This window comes from Dasypus novemcinctus, chromosome 22 (genome assembly GCF_030445035.2).
Source record: "Dasypus novemcinctus isolate mDasNov1 chromosome 22, mDasNov1.1.hap2, whole genome shotgun sequence".
In the NCBI taxonomy this organism is placed as follows: domain Eukaryota; kingdom Metazoa; phylum Chordata; class Mammalia; order Cingulata; family Dasypodidae; genus Dasypus; species Dasypus novemcinctus.
This window is the reverse complement of record NC_080694.1, coordinates 75362784-75385129: the sequence shown is the minus strand read 5'-3', so window position 1 is coordinate 75385129 and position 22346 is coordinate 75362784. Positions and strand designations below refer to the sequence as shown.

At 49.9% G+C, this 22346-nt stretch overlaps 1 protein-coding gene and 1 long non-coding RNA gene across 3 annotated transcripts in view; one reads left to right on the top strand and one right to left on the bottom strand.

The window, feature by feature from the left end:
* Window positions 1-1385: 1385 nt before the first annotated feature.
* The window catches only part of LOC101442557 (saoe class I histocompatibility antigen, A alpha chain-like), a 1048500-nt gene continuing 1027539 nt past the window's right edge, over window positions 1386-22346 (bottom strand). Inside the window, exons 1-8 of one of the 2 annotated variants that reach the window (XM_058285495.2) lie at window positions 4207-4336; window positions 3784-4053; window positions 3215-3490; window positions 2818-3093; window positions 2597-2704; window positions 2177-2209; window positions 1973-2020; window positions 1386-1810 (exon numbers count right to left, since the gene is read on the bottom strand). In XM_058285495.2, coding sequence (XP_058141478.1) covers window positions 1806-1810; window positions 1973-2020; window positions 2177-2209; window positions 2597-2704; window positions 2818-3093; window positions 3215-3490; window positions 3784-4053; window positions 4207-4270 — 1080 coding nt within the window. In that variant the 5' untranslated portion in view covers window positions 4271-4336 and the 3' untranslated portion in view covers window positions 1386-1805. Of the gene's footprint in view, window positions 1811-1972; window positions 2021-2176; window positions 2210-2596; window positions 2705-2817; window positions 3094-3214; window positions 3491-3783; window positions 4054-4206; window positions 4337-22346 lie in introns of those variants that run through there. The other variant, XM_071211050.1, reaches the window with a different exon arrangement.
* On the top strand, window positions 3859-6931 carry LOC131275385 (uncharacterized). Its single transcript, XR_009182849.2, has 2 exons — window positions 3859-3988; window positions 6232-6931. It is a non-coding gene; the product is annotated as an uncharacterized lncRNA (long non-coding RNA).

Sequence of the window (22346 nt, the reverse complement as noted above, 5' to 3'; positions counted from 1 at the left end):
AGTAGAAAAATTTAAAATCCATTGTTTGCACCAAGAAATGAGCATGAAATCCATTAGGAAATAAAGAAACATAGCAAAAAATTACAGATTTAATTTATGGAGAACGTTGAACAATTTTATAAATCCCCACCTGGCTATACCCCATTGTAGAGAAAGCGCATGCATTTCCCAACATCACCCTCATAACTGATGATAGATTTCCTCCTTTTCTTTCCAGAAAGGACTTTCTTACATGGTTTAGGCTCCACGTGGGGCACTACGCTCATCACTGGAGAACAAGCTTCACTTGAGCCAGGACGGCCTGAGGGGCTTGTGATGAAGCACTCGGGCTTCTCCCCAGACTCCTGTCTCAGGACATGGGGCAGGAGCCCAGAAGGCACATCCCACCACCCCAGGGAGCTGGAGCACAGACACGGGGCCTCCCTGGTCTGGTTCTTGCTCTGAAGATGGACCTGAAACCCAGCAGCTCAGCACCCCCTTGTTATGGACACAGAACCTCGTGCTCCCCCAGACCTTCTGGACCCTTGTGGGGTGTCAGGAGGTTCCTGTGTAGAGAAGTTGGGGGTCCCTGGTCCATGTGCCTTCCAGATGTGGTGCCAGAGCTGTGTGGTCACTCGAGTGTGGTCCATGGATCACTGAGCTCCACTCCGGCCTCCTGCCCTCCCAGAACCACAGGCTGCCTCTGCCCATTGTGTCACACTGCCCAGTTCCCTGCCTGGGAAGACCTTCCAGGACATCCTCAGGGACACGCCCCTCATGACCTTCAAGCTGTCCTCAAAGGTCACGGCCTCAGTGAGGTGCACACTGACGACCTGAGGTCACACAGCACCTTCCCTGCACCGAGGCCAGAGATTTGAGCTGTTTTAGTTCACACATGTTCCCAGAAGCTAAAAGGGGCATCCTGCACAGTCCTCCACCAGCACCAGGTGCAGGAGTGGTCAGTGAGGACCCCCAGGGCCTTTCCTAACACAGCTGTGGTCTCCTGGCAGCGCCGGCACAACCTCCACTCACTTGACACTGAGGCCACCAGGACTGTCCTCAGAAGTGCTGCTCTCCCTCCCCTCCACCCCCATGACTACAGCACAATTTCAACTCCCCCAAGACAAGGGCAATCCAGGCTAAGACCCCGTTGCCCACCTGTGGTCTACACTAGGGTCTGCTCTACACATCCATGGGCTTGGGCTGCAGCCAGCATTGGGGTCAGGGGAGCTGGGTAAGGGCAGAGAGGAGGGCAGGCGGCAGAGAAGGACCAAACCTCCAGGAGGTAAATAAAGTCAACACATCGCTCCTCCTCAGTGTGAAGCCCACGAGGACAGAGCACCGACTGGACACAGGCCGTCCACCCTCAGCTCCTCACAGCAACACTCAGCACAGCAGACACATGGTTCTGGAAGATTCTCAACAATTTATTTCCTCTTTCTTAAGAATCTTCCTCTCCCTCAATTGATTCCTAAATCCTACCTAATAGCAAGGATTTGTAGAAGCAAAATCATCCCAGGTTCTCATTTCCAAGGGAAGCAGGAAGAGGCAGCTCAGAGCAGCATGAAGTAAGACAGGGCTGTGGACACTCCACACCCAGCTCTCCTGAGCAGGACGGTCGGTCGGGGCAGGGATCACAGGTCAGTGTGGGGGACATGGGGGCAGGGGCGAGCTACCTCCCCATCCTCCAGGATACAACAGGAATGCAGACACACAGATGCCAGCTGAGGAAGGAAAGTCTTCACACCCAAAGGAAGGGGGTCTTGAGGTCACAGGAGGGGCGTGAACAGCTCTGGAATCTCTCACACCCCCACGAGGCAGCTTTGTCACGCTACAGGAGAAAACAATCAAGAGCACGTTCAGGTCGTCTGTAAATGCTGACGTCATGACCAGCCCTCCACAGTCTTCACGTCCATGTCCAAGGAATCCCTAGGACCCAGGCGTGTCCTCTCGGCCCATCCCCTCTCCCCTTTCAGGCCCACCAGGGTCTCACCTCTAGAAGCCTTAAGAGACACATCAGAGCCCTGGGCACTGTCGCTGGCTGGAGAGGAACAAACACAGGGTCTGGTCAGAGCCACAGGGAGATGTGAGTCAAGGAGTGACGGGGTGAGCTGCCCCGTGGGCTCCGTCTACACTCCCCAAAGCCTCAGGTCAGCCTTGACCCTCCACACCACCTTCCCCTCCGTCCCCCAATTACCAGCAGCCTGAGCGTAGCTCCCTCCTGTGCCACCTGTGGAAAAACAACCAGTGAGAGCAGGACATGAGGTCCTGAGAACTAGTCCTGGATCCAGGGAAGACTCCAGAACTGTGACTGCAGACCTGGGGCAGGATCAGGAAACACGAGGTGGGGGATGTGTGGGCTGGACCTTCTGCCTCCTGGGGGTCTGTCCTCAGCAGCCCCTTCCTCTGACTGCTGGGAACAGGGGCCTCCACGTCATCACTGGGGGACATTGTCCTACTTCTCTCACAGGTTTATAAAGTAAGTGTAGTGACAGGCCCAGACTGGATGGGCACGTGTGTGAGGAGGGGCTTCACGGTACCAGGAAGGGGCAGGGCACACGGCTACCCAGGCTGGAACCCCCCTGGACAAGAAACCTCAGACCCACCCCTTCCCTACCTGAGCTCTTCCTCCTCCAGATCAGAACTGCAGCCACCACGGACACTCCAAGGATGACCAGGGCAGCCACGACTCCCACGATGAGGATGGGGGGCTGGGAAGGCGGCTCTGAGAAGGGGGGAAGGTCAGGGGCCCTGACCCCAGGCTCAGCCCTGACCCTCTGGAGGAGCTCAGAAGGGCTCCTGCTTCCCTAGAAGAGGCCCCCACCTTGTCCCACTTACCCCATCTCAGGGTGAGGGGCTCGGGCAGCCCCTCGTGCTGCACGTGGCACGTGTATCTCTCTTCCTCCCCAGAAGGCACCTCCACCGCCGCCCACTTCTGGAAGGTTCCGTCCCCCGCAGGCCTGGTCTCCACAAACTCCATGTCCTGGGTCTGGTCCTCTCCGTCCCGCTGCCAGGTCAGCGTGATCTCCGCGGGGTAGAAGCCCAGGGCCCAGCACCTCAGGGTGACCCCACGGTCAGGGGTGGGGTGGCGGGTCATGTGTGTCCTTGGGGGGTCTGCGGGAAGGTCAGAAACTTAAGGAACTTTCCATTTCTCTCCTGGCCTTTCTAGCAGCACTCATGTGACCAGCAGGAATGGACAGGACATTTGGGGTTGGGGCGCCCCGCCCCCCTGTACCTGTGCGCAGCAGCGTCTCCTTCCCGCTCTCCAGGTATCTCTGCAGCCCCTCCACGCATCTGCCCTCCAGGTAGGCTCTGCTGTGCTCTGCAGCACCCTGCTCCTCCCACTTGCGCCGGGTGATCCGCGCCGCCGTGTCCGCCGCCGTCCAGGAGCGCAGGTCCTCGTTGAGGGCGAGGTAGTCGGCGCCGTCGTAGGCGTATTGACGGTACCCGCGGAGGAGGCGCCCGTCGGGGCCCACGTCGCAGCCAGACATCACCTGGAGGGTGTGAGACCCTGGCCCGGCCCCCGAGGTCAGCCCCGCCCCCGAGAAACCATCACTGCTGGCCCCGCCCACCCCCACCCCGCGGCTCCCCCCCCCCAGCCCCCGCTCTCGGGCTAGTTCTGCCCCCCTCCCGCCCCGCCCCCGGCGCTGATTGGTCTAAACTGAAAACGAAACCGAGGAAAAGCCCCTCCCGGGTGGGGTCCCGGGCCCCGCGGCCTCGGGGTGCAGTGGGGACCGAGCCTCGGGCGATCCCGGCCCGTCCTGGGGGTCCCGGTCGTGCGCGGACCCCGGGCCCGGGGCTCACCCGCCGCGCTCTGGTTGTAGTACTGGAGCGCGGTCCGCAGGTTCACCCGGAAAGCCTGTGCGTGGTCCTTTTGGATCCGCGTCTCGCGCTCCCAGTACTCGGGCCCCTCTCGTCGAATCCACGGCGCCCGCGGCTCCATCCCCCGGCTCTCCGCGTCGCTGTCGAACCGCACGAACTGCGTGTCGTCCACGTAGCCCACGGAGAGGTAGTGGGGGTCCCCGCGCTCGGGCCGGGACACGGCGGTGTGGAAATACCTGAGGGAGTGGGGGCCTGGGGGGACGGGGGGGGCGGGGGTCGGCGTGGGGGTCAGCGAGGGGGGCGGGGGTCAGCGTGGGGGGCGCGGCTTCCGGGGTCCTGCCCCCCCAGGTCCCCTCGCCCCCTCCGGGCAGCCCCCCGTCCCCCGCCCCCCGCCCCCGCACTCACCCGCCCGGGTCGGGGTCAGGGCCAGGGCCCCCGAGAGCAGCAGGAGGACGGTCCCCGGCGCCATGGCCGGACCCCGGGTCTGGGGGAACCTGAGTCCGGGCGGGGCGGGGCGGGCTCTGGATGGGCCGCGGGGCCGCGATTGGCTTCCCCAGAACCGGGCCCGCAATGGGAGGCCGCCCGGGCCTGCGTCACGAGTGTCGGGTCAGAAGGACCTGACTCGGGTTGGGAGAAGAAGTGAAACTGCGGGGACCGGGGACTCCCCCTCGGCCTCCCGCCCACACGCCAGCCTCGGGGGACCCTGAGAGCGAAACCGGGTCCTGGACTGCCCGACCCCTCCCCTGCACCCAGCACTCTGTCACCCCGTCAGTGAGGCCTGGTCCTGACTTCACAGCTTATAGATCAGTGAGGACCCCGAGAGGATGTGGGAGACCCCTACTGGTACCAGCCATACTAGAAATTAAAATGGAATTAAAATACTAACTCCTACAGATGAGTATTCGTACCAAAACTCATGACACGTTGATAACTAATTCCAAAATTTAAAAATGTGATAAGAATGACTGGATCAATTCATAATTCGGCAAATCTTTCTCAGCAGTCTTAGTACAGCACCCCTGGACTTTCATTTCACATTCAATCTGTTATTTGGCTTTGAACAAAAATTCAGCCTCAGATATAGATGTTCAAAAACAGAGGAGTATTTTTAATAGCCTTTTCAGGTGAGCAATGACATTCATCTTTGATACTACACTAAAAGCACACGAGTGTAGTTTCTAAAGTGAGTTGCAGTCTGAAATCTTGTTGAATATTTCATCTTGTGACATGGAAATCCTCAGGTCTGTCTTAGCACATTAAATGGATTTTCTACTAATGCATGAAGATTTTAAGATAGCGCATTGGCCCACTGAGTTATGTAGATCTTCTAGTGTTGACATTTCTTTACATATTTCCAAAAGTCACACTCTAAAATGAACAAAGATCCCACTGGAAAATGTGTATGTGAAAGCTGTCAAGCTTTCGGTGATGGATGCCAGTTTTCCAAAATTCTCATTTTCTCTTGAGAGCTTACATTTTATCATTGGCTCAAGCCACAGGGATAAAATATTTCAGATCACACTTCTGATAGAGGATTTCTGCCCAGGATACATAAAGAACTCTTAAAACTCAACAGTCCTCCCCTGTGGTAGGGGAATCTCAGTCGCTTGAACCACATCTGCTTCCTCTAAGAAGTTCTTTAAATTATTCTCAGCACCCTTCTCAGGTGCACCATGGTGTTCCCATAGGGACTCTCACAGCAAGTGCTGAAGGTGAAAAGGGCTGTAATTCAGCCAAGATACTGAAGCAACTTCATCTTTGCCACCAGAAAGCCTGGGTCCAAGTGTAGGTTCCATCATTGTGGTTTTTGTTTTTGTTTGACTCAATCTGTACAAAATGTAAATACAAATGAGTTAGATGGAAACTGAGGGAAGCAGATGTGGCTCAAGTGATTGGGCTTCCGTCTACCCTAATGGAGGACCTGGTTCAGTCCCTGGGACCTCCTGGTCAAGGTGTGCCCATGCAGTAAACCAGGTGAGCCACGCAGCTAGATGATGATGCAACAAAAGAGACGAAGGGAGAGTCAAGGGAGATGCAGCAGCAACCAGGAACTGAGGTGATGCAAGTGACAGGGAACCTCTCTCCACATTGGAGGTCCCCGGGATTCAGTCCTGATGGAGCCTAGAGGAGAAAATGAGAAGAGAAGACAAAAAGAAATAGATACAGAAGGTCACACAGCAAGTGGACACAGACAGCAAAAGAACAGCGTTGGGGCTAGGGGAAGAAAAAGGAAAAAAAGAATCGATTAGCTATGTCTTGCATGGAAAGGATAGAGAGATTGTGTGGTGATTATTAAAAGTTAGGGTTTTTTTTGTTTTTTGTTTATTATTCTTATTATTAAAGTAATGAAAACACCCTAATATTGACTAAAGTGATGAAAGCACAACTCTGTAATTATGCCAAGTAACACTGATTGTACACTTTGGAAAGATTGTTTTCCAGACTTGGCCCAATGGATAGAGTGTCGGTCTACCACATGGGAGGTCTGCGGTTCATACCCACGGCCTCCTTGACCGGTGTGGAGCTGGCCCATGCGCAGTGCTGATGAGCGCAAGAAGTGCCCTGCCACGCAGGAGTGTCCCCCGCGTAGGGGAGCCCCGTGCGCAAGGAGTGCGCCCCGTAAGGAGAGCTGCCCAGCACGAAAGAAAGTGCAGCCTGCCCAGGAATGATGCCGCATACACGGAGAGATGACGCAACAGAAAGAGGCACGGATTCCCGTGCCCCTGACAAGGGCAGAAGCAGACAAAGAACATGCAGCAAATGGACACAGAGAGCAGACAGCTGGGAGGTGGGGAGGAAGGGGAGAGAAATAAATAAAATAGGTCTTAAAAAAAAGTGAAGGCTTTAAAAATATATATATATCAATAAAACTCATTTTTTAAATTTTGAAAAAAACAATAATAAGAAAACAACCTATTTTTAAAAATGGGCTAATGTCTGAACAGACACCTCACCAAAGAAGATGCACAGGAGGTAAATAAGCACCGAAAACATGCTCAGCATCATTGTCATCAGGGAAGAGCAGACGAAAAGCACCATGAGATGGCCCTGCACACACCTGTTAGAAAGGCTAAATTAAACTAAAATAAAATAAACCGCTGGGTTAATTTTCTGTTGCCAGTGAAACAAATTTTCACACCTTTGGTGGATTTATTTTATTTGCTTATTTCTCCCCCTGTTTGGTGTTTGTGCTTGCTGTCTGCTCTCTGTGTCTATTCATTTTGTGCTTGTCTTTTTTTTCTTTTCAGGAGGCACTGGGCACTGAACCCAGGACTTCCCATGTGGGAGGGAAGTGCCCCATGGCTTGAGCCACCTCCATTCCCCATTTGGTAGCTTTAAACAATAGAAATTAATGTACTCACAACATGGAGGCCAGAAATCCAGTATCAACGTCCCTGGTTGGAATCAAGGTGTCGGCCAGGCCTGGCTCCCTCTGGAGGCTCGAGCAGAGAGAACCTGTGTCTCGCCTCCTCCATGTCTGGGGGCTGCCAGCTCTCCTTGGCTTCTGGTCATATCGCTCTACCTTTAAGGACAACATCATCAGATCTCTGCTCCGTCTTCTTGACACCTTCTCCTCTGGGTGTAGTAAAATCTCCCCTTACCTCCCTGTTATGAGATCCATGTGATCACACCTAGGGCCCATGGGGATAATCCTGGGTAATCCCTCAGCTCTAGACCAATTACAGATGCAAAGGGCCCATTTGCCCTATAAGGTAATATTCACAGGTTCCAGGGATTAGGAATATCTCTCCACCAACGTGGAGGTCTTTGGTGGGTTGGGAGGTGATTTTCAGTCTGTCACGAGTGGTGACACCTGCACTCACAGGGACATGGGGCCCAGGAACCTGCACTCCCTGCTGGTAGGAAGGCTGAAGTGTGCAGCCACCACAGAGGCATTTGGCAGGTTCTGAAAAGCTAAGTGTGGACTTAACTTACAACCCAGCAATGCCTCTCCCAGGTATTTGCTCATTTAAGACCACCCAGGCTCTGCCCACGCACCCCATGAACCCGAGGGCTGACCCTCCCGCCTCCCCAGACCCCAGGACCAGGCACCTGCCCACCATCCCCACACCAAGGTGGACCTTCCCCAGGCTGCGCGCAGGAGCCCGGCATCCCGGGTCGTTTCTCCTTCGGGGGCCTCAGCTGCCCAGGTCCCTCGGCCTCGCCCCCCACCAGGTCCTTGTGTCAAAACTGTATTTGAAACTTTCCACCATTTGTTGAAGAGACTGTCCTTTCCCCACTGGGTTAGGGGAAGCCGTTTTCATGAGCACGTGCACCTGTGGTTCTATTTCTGCTCTTTATTATGTTCATTGACCTACACTGCCCTGAGCCGCTACTGGAGCTCCTAGAAAGTTTTCAGATCTGCTCTGTGGATCCTCCACATTTCTTCTTCTTAAAAAAGTTTTAAGGCATTTAACTAATCTGTTTCATCTCTGTATCTTTCTGAACACTAGAGGGACAACTGAGCTAATAGTTGGAATCCAATGAGATAAAAGTACCTGGACAGAACTTTTTCCTTTTCTTTTTCTCACATGACTGTAGGGATGGACACATCCAAATTCCAAATTCCAAAGGGCAGGATGCAAGGCGGGAACACCAGGGGAGGTTTTCCATGAGTTCCCCAGGAGAAGCTGACTGAAGTAGAGATGGAGATTCCCTCTTCTGACAACTTAAACCATCACTTCTCCTTTTAAGGCCTTGAATGATTTGATGTGACATCTCTCATTATTGAAGGCAATCTCCTCAGCTGATTGTAGACGTCATCAGCCACAGACGCCATCAATGCACTGATGATTTAAATCCACAAAATGTCCTCAAGTAACAATCAGGCCAGTGCCTGCTTGATCAAACAAGTGGACACCACAGCCTGGCCCAGTTGACCCATGAACTTAACTATCACAGTTTCCTTTTTTTAAAAAAAATTATTTATTTATTTATTTCCCCCTCCCCCCCTGCCCCCTCTTCTCCCTCCCCCCCCTTCCCCCTCCCCCATTTGTCTGTTCTCTGTGTCTATTTGCTTTGTCTTGTTTCTTTGTCTGCTTCTGTTGTTGTCAGCAGCACGGAAATCTGTGTCTCTTTTTGTTGCATCATCTTGTTGTGTCAGCTCTCCGTGTGTGTGGTGCCATTCTTAGGCAGGCCACACTTTCTTTTTGCACTGGGCAGCTCTCCGTAAGGGGTGCACTCCTTGCGCGTGGGGCTCCCCTACGCGGGGGACACCCATGCAGGGCAGGGCACTCCCTGCACGCATCAGCACTGTGCATGGGCCAGCTCCACACGGGTCAAGGAGGCCCAGGGTTTGAACCATGGACCTCCCATGTGGTAGACGGACGCCCTAACCACAGGGCCAAGTCTGCCACCCATACCACAGTTTCCTTTTGATGCCTTTCTCTGCTTTTGGTAATGCCCCACTAAATGATTTGAAAGTGTGTTTTCCTCCTCCTATTTTCTCTAGGAGTTTCCACAGCAGTGATATAAATTCTTGCTTAAAAGTATGGTAGAATGAAACAGTGAAGCCATTGAGCCTGGGGTTTCCTTTGTGGGATGGTTTCTCTTTATGAATTTAATTTCTTTAATTGTTAAATTCTATTCACATTTCCTATTCTTGATTCAGTTTTGATAATTCATCTCTTTAAAGGAAATGGTCCATTTTGTCTCAGTTATCAAATATATTGGTATAAATTGTTTCTATTTGTCCTTTATTATCAATTTCAGGCTATACATTTGCATTTAAATACTTTTTGCAAAAGTTAGGTTTATTTTGAAAACTACGAAATGTGGCATTTCCCAGGTCCAGGTGCTCTGGGAACAGTCCCCAGCCCTGCTCCATGGCCTGCCCCACCCCTCTAAGGCCTGTCACCCCATCTCTCTCCAGCCTCTCCCCAAGTCCCTGGCCTGATTCCACCCCAAGACAGGACTGGCAGGGTGAGGGGTTATTATTTATTTTTACCCCATCTCATCCCAGAGGGGCTCTAAGTAACAACAACAACAAAACCACAGAGACCAAGATTTTCTAAATTAAATAAGAGACTGAATTGGGCTGAAGCAAAATTAAAGGCAGAAAAACAGAAAGTGAAACCAAGAATATGTTTAGCACCCACATGTTGCCATTAGCTTTCACCCTCTTACTCCTTGGGGTCTCTGAAGTGGGCTCTGAATTTCCTGGGAGCCAACTCAAAGAGGAAAGTTAGTGACAGGACTCAAAACATACACGTTAGACAGTTATTCACCAGAAACCTGGTAAAGGTTTACTGACACTGGAGAGAGGGTCTTTCCTGGAGGTCACCAAGAGAACACTATGGTTGTAGTGAAAAGTCTCCTCAACATTATCCCTTCACAGGTACGACAGCACAGGTGTACCTCGGAGATGAGGAGGGTTCAATTCCAGACCACGGCAGTAAAGCAATGTCACAATACAATGAGTCACCCGATGTAGTAGTTTGATATGGTTATGAATTCCAAAAATAGACATTGGATTATGTTTGTAATCTGATCTGTACCTGGGCAAGGTTGAGTTATGATTGGGGCTTGATTTGGCCACATCATTAGGGCCTTGAATCCCCACCCCTTGGTGGGTGGGGCCTCACAGATAAAAGGCACAGGAAAGGACAGAGTAGGGGGCTTTTGATGTTGGAATTTTGATGTTGAAGCCTAAGCTGGATCCCGGAAAGTAAGTTCACAGAGGAAACAGAAGCCAACCCCAGGAAAAAAGGAACCCTGAGCCCAGGAAAAAGAAGCCTGAGGAAGGGAGGAACCCAGGAAGCCTGAACCCTTGCAGCCGTCGGCAGCCGTCTTGCTCCTAGATCTGAAAATAGACTTTGGAGAGGGAAGTAACTTATGCTTTATGGCCTGGTATCTTTAAGCTCCTACCCCAAATAAATACACTATAAAAACCAACCAATTTCTGGTATTCTGCATCAGCACCCTTTGACTGCCTAACATACCTGAATTTTTTGGTTTTGAGTGCATATAAGTGTTATATGTACACTACACTGTACTCTATTAAGGATGCAATAAATGGCTTTATGTCTAAAAAATAATGTACTTACCTTAATTAAAAACACTTTATTGCTACAAAATGCTTACCCTCCCTGAGCCTTCAGTGAGTCATAATCTTTTGCTGGTGGAGGGTCCTGCCTCGATGTTGACGGCTACTGACTGATCAGGTGGAGGCTGCTGAAGGGTGGGGGCTGTGGGGATTTCTTAAAATAAGACAACAAGGAAGTTGGCCGCATTCATTGACTCTTTCACTAAAGGTATCTCTGGAGCATGCCATGCTGCTTGATAGCATTTTGCACAGAGTAGAACTTCCTTCAACGTTGGACTCATTTTCCCATACCTGCCACTGTTTTATCCACTAAGTCTGAATAATATTCTAAATCTTTGGTGTCATTTCAATAATGTTCACAACATCTTTTTAAAATTTGGTTATTAACAATTTTTTATTTCAAATTCACAAAAGTAAAGGAACAGAAAAAGGCAGCTCAATAAATCATGGAAAAATTACTCCTAAATAGTTATTTTTCAGACACTTTTATCTCATCTAATTGCAACTGCTCACTCAGGTGTTCCTCTAGTGTTCAGACAGACACACAGAAGAACACAGATTAGTTAAATGACATAGTCAAGGTCTTATTATCTAAAAAAAAGGATAAAAGTATTTAATCATACTCATATCTTACAAAACCAAACCCCTTATTCCTTTTTTTAACCTTTAATAGAATTAATATAGTACCACACTGCTTTTGTTACAAAAACATTACAATGTTGTTAACTATAGCCGATAAATTGCATTAATTGCATTTTCCCATGTATCCCCACATACTTAACACCCTGTAGTAGAACACTCCTGTATTTATATTATTAACCACAATCCTCATCTACTTCCAAATCATTGTTATATATTCCCAATATTAACTTCCAGCTGTCCTCCAGAAACCACAATCAAATCCATAAACCAGCAGTGTAACATTCACTATAAATGTTACCAACAAGTCCAATCATTACCACATATTTATTTTGGGCCTTATGAAACATTCTACATACATCCACCATCTTCACCCCTTTCCATCCCACATTCCATCTCCCACCAATCTACACTTCAGAGTGCAAATCCATAATTCCAGTCCTTTAGTTAGTATCAGTGAGACCATACAATAGTCATCCTTTTGTCTGGCTTATTTCACTCAATGTAATATCCTCAAGGTTCCTCCATGTTGTCATGTGCTTCCCCAGTTGATTTCCTCTTACAGCTGAGAAATAGTCCATCGTATGGATACAACACTTGTTTTTTATCCATTCATTGGTTCAGGATACTTGGGTTGTTTCCATCTTTTAAAAATTGTGAATAAAGCTGCTATGAATATCAGAGAGCAAATAGCTGTTCACATCCTTGCTTTCAGGTATTCTGAATATATTCCTAGTAGCAGGATTGCTGGATCATATGGCGATTCTACATTTAGTTTCCTGAGGAACCACCACATCATCTTCCGCAGAGGTCGCACCATTTTACAGTCCCACCAGCAGTGAAGGAGTGTTCCTATCTCTCCACATCCTCTCCAGCACTAGACATTTTCTATTCCTTTATAAGTGACCATTCTGATTGGTGAGAGATGATATCTCATGGTGATTTTGATCTGCATTTCCCTAATAGCTAGTTATGTGAACTTCTTTTCACATGCCATTTTGCCTTTTCTATTTCCACTTTGGAAAAATATCTGTTGAAATATTTTGCCCATTTTTAAATAGGGTGGCTTGTCATGTTGTCATTAAGGTGTAGAATCTCTTTATATAACATGGAAAGCAATCCCTAATCAGATATATGGTATCCAAAGACTTTTCCCCACAGAGTTAGCTGCCTTTTTACTTTCTTGACAAAGTCTTTTGAATAACAAAAGTATTTAATTTTGAAGCTGTCCCATTTATCTATTTTTCCTTTTGTTGCTTCTACTTTGGGAGTAAGATCCAAGAAACCCCTGCCATGCACAAGATCTTGAAGATGTTTCCCTACATTTTCTTCTAAGAGTTTCAGGGTTCTAGTTTTTACATTTAGGTCCTTGATCCACTTTAAATTAATTTTGAATAAACTGTGAGATAAGGGTTCTCTTTCTTTCTTTCTTTGAGATATGGATGTCCAGTTCTCCCTGCACCATTTTTGAACAGGCTATTCTGCCCCAGCTGAGTGCGTTGACAGCCTTGTCAAAGATCACTGGACCAAAGAGGGGAGGGTCTGCCCTGAACTCCAGATTTGGTTCCAGTGGTCAGTCCCTCTATGTTTATTCCAGTACCATGCTGTTTTCACCCCTGTAGGTAGATAATATGCTTTAAATTCTAGAAGTGAGTGTCCTCCAACTTTGTTCTCTCTAAAAAATTTTTTGGCTATTAATGGATCCCGACTCTTCCAGATAAATTTGATAATTGGCTTTTCAAACTCTATTAAGAAGGTTATTTGAATTTTTATCAGGATTGTATTAAATCTGTAGATGAGTTTTGTGTAGAATTGAAATCTTAATGATATTTAGTCTTCCAACCTATGAGTACATAAATATCCTTCCATTTATTTACATTGTTGTTGGTTTCTTTTACCAACGTTTTATGGGTTTCCAAATACAGGTCCTTTATGTCCTTGACTAAATTTATTACAATTTGATTCTTTTTTTTTCCTATTTGATTCTTTTAGTTGCTATTGTAAACGGAATTTTTTTCTGACTTCCTCCTAAGATTGTCATTAGTAGTGCATAGAAATGCTATTGATTTTTGCACATAAATCTTGTGTCCTATAACATTGTAGAAATTGTCTATTAGTTTTGTCATGGATTTGGGGGATTTTCTGAGTATAGTATTACATCACCTGTCAATAATGAAATTTTTTTACTTCTTCCTTTCTTGTTTGGGTGCCTTTTCTTTCTTTCTCTTGCCTAATTGCTCTCGTTAGAGCTTCTATCACAATACTGAATACCAGGGGGAGAGTGGGCATCCCTGTCTTGTTCATGATCTTGATGGGAAAGCTTTCGTCTTTCATCATTAAGTACAACATTAGCTGGAGGGACCCCAGGAGACATGGCTCCACCTGGCCCTGTGGGAGTTCACTCTTAGGGGTCTTGAGCTCCAGCCTCAGAGGACTCTCCACATGGAGCCAGCCCCGTGACTGCCCTATGGACCCCCCAGTGCAGTGAAGAGTTGGCCTCACTGCCAGCAGAACCCTACCCAGAAGGAACCCCCCTGCTGGCTGCGGGCAGGTGCACCTTCCCCAGGATCCACCTGAGCCATGGACTGAACATGACCCTGAACTGGGGTGCAGTGAAAGGAGGATGGGAAGCCCATCCCTGAGGCATGCCCCTTCTTTTTGAGAAAGGGAGGCACAGAGGAGCCCAGTGCTGCAGGAATGTCCCCTGGGTTGAGGGCACTGCCCGCTGCCTGCCTCTCAGAGCTGGCCCGTCCTCCAGTCACCAGGTCTTGAAGAGGCTTCCCCAGAAACATCTCGGTGTTTAACTCTGCCTTCCCACAGCCAGGCCCCCCCAGCTCCCACCAGACTTGGGGTGCTCCTGGGATGCTCCCTCCTGCATTCTCACCCCTTCCATCCCCCCCTCCTGAGAGGCAGACCTCATCCCGCTGCTCAGAGCCCCTTCATGGACCCCCCTGCAAAAAGTGTCCTGTGTCCCAAGGGCTGCTCACACAGGCTTTGCGGGTGGGATGCTGCCTTCCCTTCCATGCCCTCTGCAGCCCCCTCCCCAAGGCACCTGTTCCAGCCTGGCTGATCCACACCTGCTTTCCTGAACTGTCCTTCTCTTTCCTACTTCTGAGGCTGCCCGCAGGCAAGCCCTTCCTCCTGGAATGCTGTCCTCTCCTCCTATCCAGCTGAGATTATCTCTCAAGGTCCAGTTGAAATGCTTTGTGCAGGGAACGTGTAGCTCAGTGGTTGAGCACCTGCTTCCTTGTATGAGGTCCAAGGTTCAATTCCCAGTACCTACTGAAAATAAATAAATGCACTGTGCTGTCTAAGACCCTTGTCCTCCTGCTTCTGCCTGTCTGTGCACAGCTCAGTGTCTGCCTCTTGACCACTGGAGACACCCCTTTCCTACATGGTGCTCTCTTTAGGGACAATGATCGCCTTTTACACCTAAGCCCCCAGCCCCTAACAGTGTGCTCCACCCCCAGCAGGCACCTGTACTGTGCGTTGACGTGCTAATTTCTCCACCTCTCTCTGCCCCTCCACCTCCCCACAGGAACATCTCAGGAGTCACTGGAATCTCTGAGCGTGGAGGGAGATGAGATGAGGACATGGAGTGCCGTGAAGTCCAGGAGCTCCAGGTGCTCTGGTGAAGGCTGCTCCCCTGCCCCTCCTTCAGCGTCCTCTCCATGGCCTGGGGAGGCTCTCTGGTGTCTGTCCAGGGCTGGAAGGAAAGGGAGACGGTCCTCACTCACTCCCCGTCTTTGCAAAGGTATTCAGATTCCAGGTTGTGGAGTCAGAGTGACAGAGCAGAAGTGGTTCTGAATCCTCTAGTCCAAGATCCAAATGTTCAGATCAGCCATTTTTACAGAGCAGAGAACCATGGTCCAGAGCGTGGTGCTCGGAGTGCACAGCCAAGCCCACATTCCTGTGAAATGACCAGCGTCCTGGTCCTTGGGGTCTCAGGCCACGGCACTCCAGCCTGCCTCCTTGAGGGCACCACCTTGGGGGGGGGGGGCTCAGGCTGAAGGCTCAGCTGGTGCCTGGACTCTAGTCCTGGCCACAAGGCCGACTGAGCACCGCAGGCTCAGGATGTGGCATGTCTGGACCCTCTGCCTCTGGTTTTCAGGCTACAAAGTCATCCAGGGGAAAATCAAAGCGAGGGGATTCCTGGTACTTAACCAGGAGAGAGTCTTGGGACAGGAAGATCTCCCCAGCTCCCCTCAGCTCCCATCAGAGCTCGCCCTGTAGGGGGAGACATGGCCAAGACCAACCACATGCTCTTCTGCTCAGCTGGTTGGTGCTAATCCCACCTTCCTTTGGCCTCACTTCCTCTCTAAAAATGACCATTATCAGCCAACTTTCCCCTGTGAAGGTTTCATAGGGTTAGGATGTTATTACAGATGTGGGAGGATTTTTAGCTCCGTATGGCTCTGGGAGCATCATGTGGCATCATTATGGAATCTCTGGATAAGACGCCCTCCTCGTGTTCAGCTCATCCTGAGACCAGCCGCTGCTACCACGGTGCTATTTGGAGAAAGCCCTGGAAGTATTTACTCCATATCTCTTTTTTGTTCTTTTTCTTTCTTTTTATTAGAGCAGTTGTAGGTTTACAGAAAAACCAGGCAGGGTCCCCATACGTAGGCATGCAGCAACAGCTCTTCCTAAAATGACCGATAACGCCAAATGGTGTCGGCCCGCGCTGCCTTTCCCGCGCGCGCCAAACTGAAGTCTTCTTCTTCCCCTGGTAACAAGAATCCAACAGCCTATCAACATCACCACCATGCCGCAGCCTATAAAGATTTGCCACGTGGCACCAACCCCCTCTCCCTGCCCATATAAGCTGTAGCACTTCCTCAATAGACCAGACCTGCACCACGAGCCTGTGTCTCCAGAGCGGTCGCTGTGTGTGAAACTCTCTGCGCATGCTTACCTGCTTGGCTCCTCTCCTGGGCCCTCCTTGGCCGCGGTAACCTTGGCACAGTGGTGCACCCCCTCTGGTCCAGCTCCTACCTACCTTCTCCACGCGCCCTCTGTCTCTCCCGCTCCACCAGGGTTGAGTGGGTGGCATAAGTGGCTGAGCAGGAAGTAGGCAGCAATGGTACATTGAGAGAGCAAACCCGCTAGCCCTGGCGAGGTCCCAAGGAAAGGAGCAAGCCTGGGAAAACAGCAACAACTGGCGCCCAGTGTGGGGCCCTCCGAGCAACATTCAGGAAGACTGGAAGGCGTCTTCTACTGCAGTCGGTAAGTGACTTTCAGAATGGGAAACCTCTCCTCGTCTGAAAAAGCACCTCAAGTGCGCGCCCTACATGCACTTTTAGCCAGTCGGCGCATTAAAATTACTGAAAAAGAACTCTCTCAATACTGAGATATAGTTGTCCATTTCAATCCATGGCTTACCACCACCACCCTTTGGGACCCTGCCACATAGACCAAACTCATTAAACGAGTGTGGTCTGCTGAAACACACAGAGGAAAAACCATCCCTCTCTGTCTCATGCCAGCACTCCTTGCCATTCTGGCTGTCTTACTGGTTCATCAGTGGATGAACCACCCCCCCATCCCCCTCACTGACCTGCTTCATTCCCCTCTCCTGCAGCTGCAGCTGCAGCCACCCCCAATGACCCTAATCCTCCTCCTCTTCTTACCCCTATCCCTCCTCCCCCTCTTTATCCTGCACTCCCTGTGGCTGATCCTTCCCCCGCCGCTGACCCCTCCAAACCCCCCTCTCTGTACCCCCCACATCCCAACAAGCCTCATCCTCCCCCTGCCCCTCAACCACCATAACCAACCGCTGCTGCCACCACTAATCCTTTTCTCCCCCACCACCACCACTTCCCTTCCCCCCCACCTTCTTTCCCCCCCTCCTCTAGCACCACCACGGCCCGCTGCAACGCCGTTGCTCCTTGCTGCCACGTTTCTACCTCATCCTATCCCTCACCCTCTCCCACACCTATATTAGCACCCCCGCAATTGTTTCCTGTTCACTATCCTGCTGATAACAATCCTCCCTACTGGGCCCCATGGGACAATAAAACTATAACCAACCTTAGACGAGATGTACAAGAGGATGGCCTTAATAGTCCTTATGCCCAGATGCTCCTTGAGAATATTGGCCGTGCCCATAACACCGCTACCGACTGGAAAAACTTGCACGAGCCATTCTCACTCCTGGCGACTTTGTCACCTGGCTTGCCTTATACACCGATGGCGCCAATACCCAGGGTACCCACAACCTCCAAAATAACCTCCTCAGTCTCCCCCTGATGCTCTTAAAGGAGAAGGGCAATATACCCTCCCCTCCACACAAGCTACCTGTCCTGCCCTGTACTTTGATCAGTGCCGCACTATTGCTCTGGCCTCTTTTAACAAGGTTAACCCTCAAGGAAAACCCATTCATCTTGCTAATCTAGTCCAAGAACCCAATGAACCCTTCTCATCTTTCTATAGCCGAGTCAAAGAGGCATTTGATAGGTCTCCCACTAGGCCACCGCAGAGGCCCTCCTAAAGGACATCCTGTGGGAAGGGGCTAATTCTGCATGCAAGCAAGCTATTACACCACTCCGTAATAAGTCTCCCACTGATTGGGTCCTCATTTGTCGAGACATTGGGTCCATCGCAGATGCTGTCGCAGCTCCACCCTTCCCTGCAGTTCTTGCTGCTGCTGTCGCTCAACAGCTACAGCTCTCCCACCGCACCTGCTACAGGTGTCGCCAACCAGGTCATTTCACTAAAGAGTGCCCACTGAATACTACCCCTTCTCCCAAAGGTCCATCTACACCCCCTTCTGTCTGCCCAAGATGTCTCAAAGGGCTGCACTGGAAAAAAGACTGCCACTCAAAAACCGACATCCATGATACCCCGCTCCTGCCTTTAAACTCCTCTTGGGGCACCTCTTAGCCCCACCACTAAGAGAGGAACCCCCCTCAGTTCTCTGGATGGTCCCCATTACCCAGCAAAAGGCCTTTCTTATGCTCACCGTCCAAGGCAAAGTCATCAAAGGGCAAATAGATACTGGAGCAGATATTTCTGTTTTACACTCCGCTGATGTACACCCTTCATGGCCCCTCACCCTAGGGCCCTTAGTCCAGGGTGTCACGGGGCTCAAGTCCTCCCATCATTTGGCAACATCACTCACATGGACTGACCCAGATGGCAAACAGGCTCCTTCCGTCCCCTTGTACTAAAATATCTTACACATACTCTCTGGGGACGTGACGTTCTACTGCTTGTAGGTGCTGTGCTTGCAACTACTCAGTCCCCCCAAATGTAAGGGCCACTGGTCAGCCCCCGCTATTCCAGATTACCAAACCCAGCCCCGTTAAACTCAAAGGGAAGACTTCCACCCCTATTTGGACCAACCAGGGGCCTCTGCCTTGTGAAAAACTCAACCAACTCTTTCTTTTAATCAAAGAACAAGAGGAGTTAGGACACACTGAATCCTCCACCAGTCCGCACAACTCCCCCGTTTTTGTTATCCAAAAGAAAGCAACTGGCAAGTGGAGGCTCCTCCATGACCTCTGAAATGTCAATTCTCACTTAGAGAAAATGGGGTCCCCTCAACCAGGACTTCCCCATCCCTCTGCTATCACTAATGGCTTCCATATTATAGCAGTAGATATTAAAGATTGCTTTTTCTCCATCCCTCTGCATGAGGAAGACCGTCCATACTTCGCCTTCTCTATACCAGTCACCAACAATACCTACTCTCAAAGCTGCTACCAATGGAAGGTTCTCCCTCAGGGCATGAAAAACAGTCTGGCTATATGCCAACTCTTCGTCAGCCAGGCCATACACCCACTTCTTCCGTTTTGTGAAATTGTCCATTATATAGATGATGTCCTCATCGCCCATCCCGACTGTCAGCATCTGCAGGCTTGTCTCCAGTCACTCCTACACAACTTTAAACAGCTAGGGCTCCTCATAGCACCTGACAAAGTTCAAACTCTCCCACCCTATACATTTTTGGGGTATACCATCACCAATAAGATCACACCCCCTTCACCAAAACTACGACTGCCTACTGAATGTACACTCAACCAACTTCAGCAGCTGTGTGGAGATATCAATTGGCTGCACCCCCACTTGGAGTCTCCACAAATGACCTCAGGCCCTTGTTTAGCCTCCTTAAAGGCAATCCCAACCCTTCAAGCATGTGAATTGTGGACACTGGTGCTCACCATTGTCTTTCTCTAATTAACAGCAAACTCAGGCTCGCTCGGCTTGGCTAGCTTCCAACCTGACTTGCCACTTCAAGCATTAGTCCTTAACACCCCAGGAACACCCACTGGCCTCATATACCAGGACTCACCTTTGTTTTGGGTTCATCTTGTGTTAAGCCACCTGGGAAAAATTACTTCCCACTGTGATATCATCTGTATTCTAGGGAGAAAATTAAGGAAAACCACTGTCTCCTATATGGTATTGAGCCCTCCACTCTAGTGCTACCATTCACCCAAGAGCAGCTCCAATCCCTTATACAAACCGACCTCAGTATGCAGATCCTCATAGCTGGATTTCCTGGTCAAATTGATAATCATCTCCCCCAAAAAGAACTTCTCACAGCTATGACTCTCCTTCCTTTCATCCTCTCCTCCTGTGCCTTCCCTTCTAGTACTCCCTTACCCCACGCTCCTGTAGTCTTCGTGGATGCCAACAAAACCCATTACTCGATGTGTCACGATGATGGGAGCGAGTGTTGCTGTGGGGGGAGTGGGGGGTGGGGGCGGTGGGGTTAAATGGGACCTCATATTTTTTTAATGTAATTTTTAAAAATAAATAAATAATTAAAAAAATAAATAATAAAACCTATTACTCAATAGTTATCAAAACACTCCACTCACCCGACTCCATATATGTTTAACAACACTCAGGATCTGTGCAAGATGGGGAATTGAGTGCCCTTACCATGTCTTCCTTTACAACCAGTCAACTCCCCTCAACATCTTCACTGACAGCACATATGCAGCAAATGTCATTCATGCTCTGCCACATGCAGTGCTCAAAAATAAAACTGGCCTCTTAATTGACAATGGCCTCCTACTCCTGCAATGCCTCCTCGAAAACTGTACACATCCTTGGTTCATCCAGCATATTCGGTCCCATTCAGAATTACCCAGAGCTCTTGCCCAGGGAAACAGTCTAGCAGACTCTTAGCTTGTAGTCTCTCTTCTTTCCACCTCATTCAATCAGGCTAGGCTCCTACACTCTAAATTCCACATGTCTGCCAGCTCCCTTCACCACCTCTTTCCCTCTCTCACCCAAGCTCAGTGTAAACACTTCACTTGCACCTGTAAACACTGTGGCCCGTTTCTACCATTGGGGCCTCTTCAGCCTCAAGGAGTTAACCCCCATGGACTCCACCCCAATGCCCTTTCGCAAATGGACATTACCCATATACCAGCATTTGGCCGTAACAAATACGTCCATGTCATAGTAGATACCTACTCAAAATTCCTCTTTGCCACCGCTCTTACTGGAGAAAAGGCCAGTAATTCCATCACCACCTGCCTCCAAACTATCAATCAAATGGGTGTCCCATGGACCATCAAAACTGATAATAGTCCCTGCTTCCAGTCCAAAGCATTCCAACAGTTCTGTGTCAGCTGGAACATTCAGCATAAGACTGTCATCCCCTATAATCCACAGGGGCAAGCCATCATTGAGCAATCTAACACTCTCCTAAAAAAACACAGTAACCAAGCTAGCAGGGGAGTATCCCCACGATGCTCCCCAGGATCTACTTAGCAGAGCCCTAATCACCATCAACTTTCTTACATTTGATAAAGAACACAGAACACCTGCTATTCGCCACTGGGGGGGCCTACGAAATGCCCCAACACCAACACCTCTTGTCCAGTGGACGGACCCTCTTACCAATACATGGGAAGGGCCCCACCCACTTCTAACACAAGGATGAGGGTTTGCTTGTGTCTTTCCAGAAAACACAGAACAACCTATTTGGGTTCCCAGTCGCCTTGTGACACCCACCACCGCACTAACTCAAGAACGTGATAAAGCTCTGCTCCACCCTGAGCACAGTACTCTGCAGCCTGGTTGCCCTCCTCGCCACTGTCCTCCTAGGCTGCACCGCCCCTAGCTCGTGGACAACAGCACAGTGAATCTCCCTTGTCTTAGCCTTCCTCCTCTATATTTGTGCCCTCATTACAGCAGTATGCCTCCCTTCTGCATAGCAACTCCCCTCTTGGCGTGTGCAACCTTCACTATAATCCTCCTACTCACTACCCCAGTCAATGGAACAGCCCTTTATGTCTGGATATTCACAGTAAGAGAAACAGTAAGTACTCGCTCGAGCTCCACATCTCGCCTCCTTGGATCTCGCCTCCTTGGCACAGGCAGGTGCTCGCCTCAGGGATGTCAAGCACCTCTTACTATCAAACTCTTAACACCTACCTCATACCAACAGAGTAGCCAAAGGTCTTATGCCTGCTTCCCTCACGTCCAAACAAAACAGTACTGCACTGACCCCTATTACCAAGGCCCCTACTATGGAGGATGCCCCTATTGGAGTTGTTTCATCAATTGGCCATGGCAGTCATCCAAACAAAGCTTCTTCTTCACAAACGGCTCCAATGATTACTATATCCACATTAGAGACCCCTGGATACTAGATGAGCCACCAGTGTCACTGGAAAACTCTATGCTCACAGAGGTGACACCTGGCCTACTGGGTCCATGCAAATTTCTTGTTAATATCACCTTTATAACTGCTCCTCACTTCCTAAAGATGCAAAGAATGTGCACACAGCTATACAAGTAGCAAAAAAACAATTAGATAAGCTTATCAACCCATGCAATCCTTGTACACTCCCCCCTCCTGGCTTGCCATCCTCAATAATACCCTCAACCTCCCCAATCA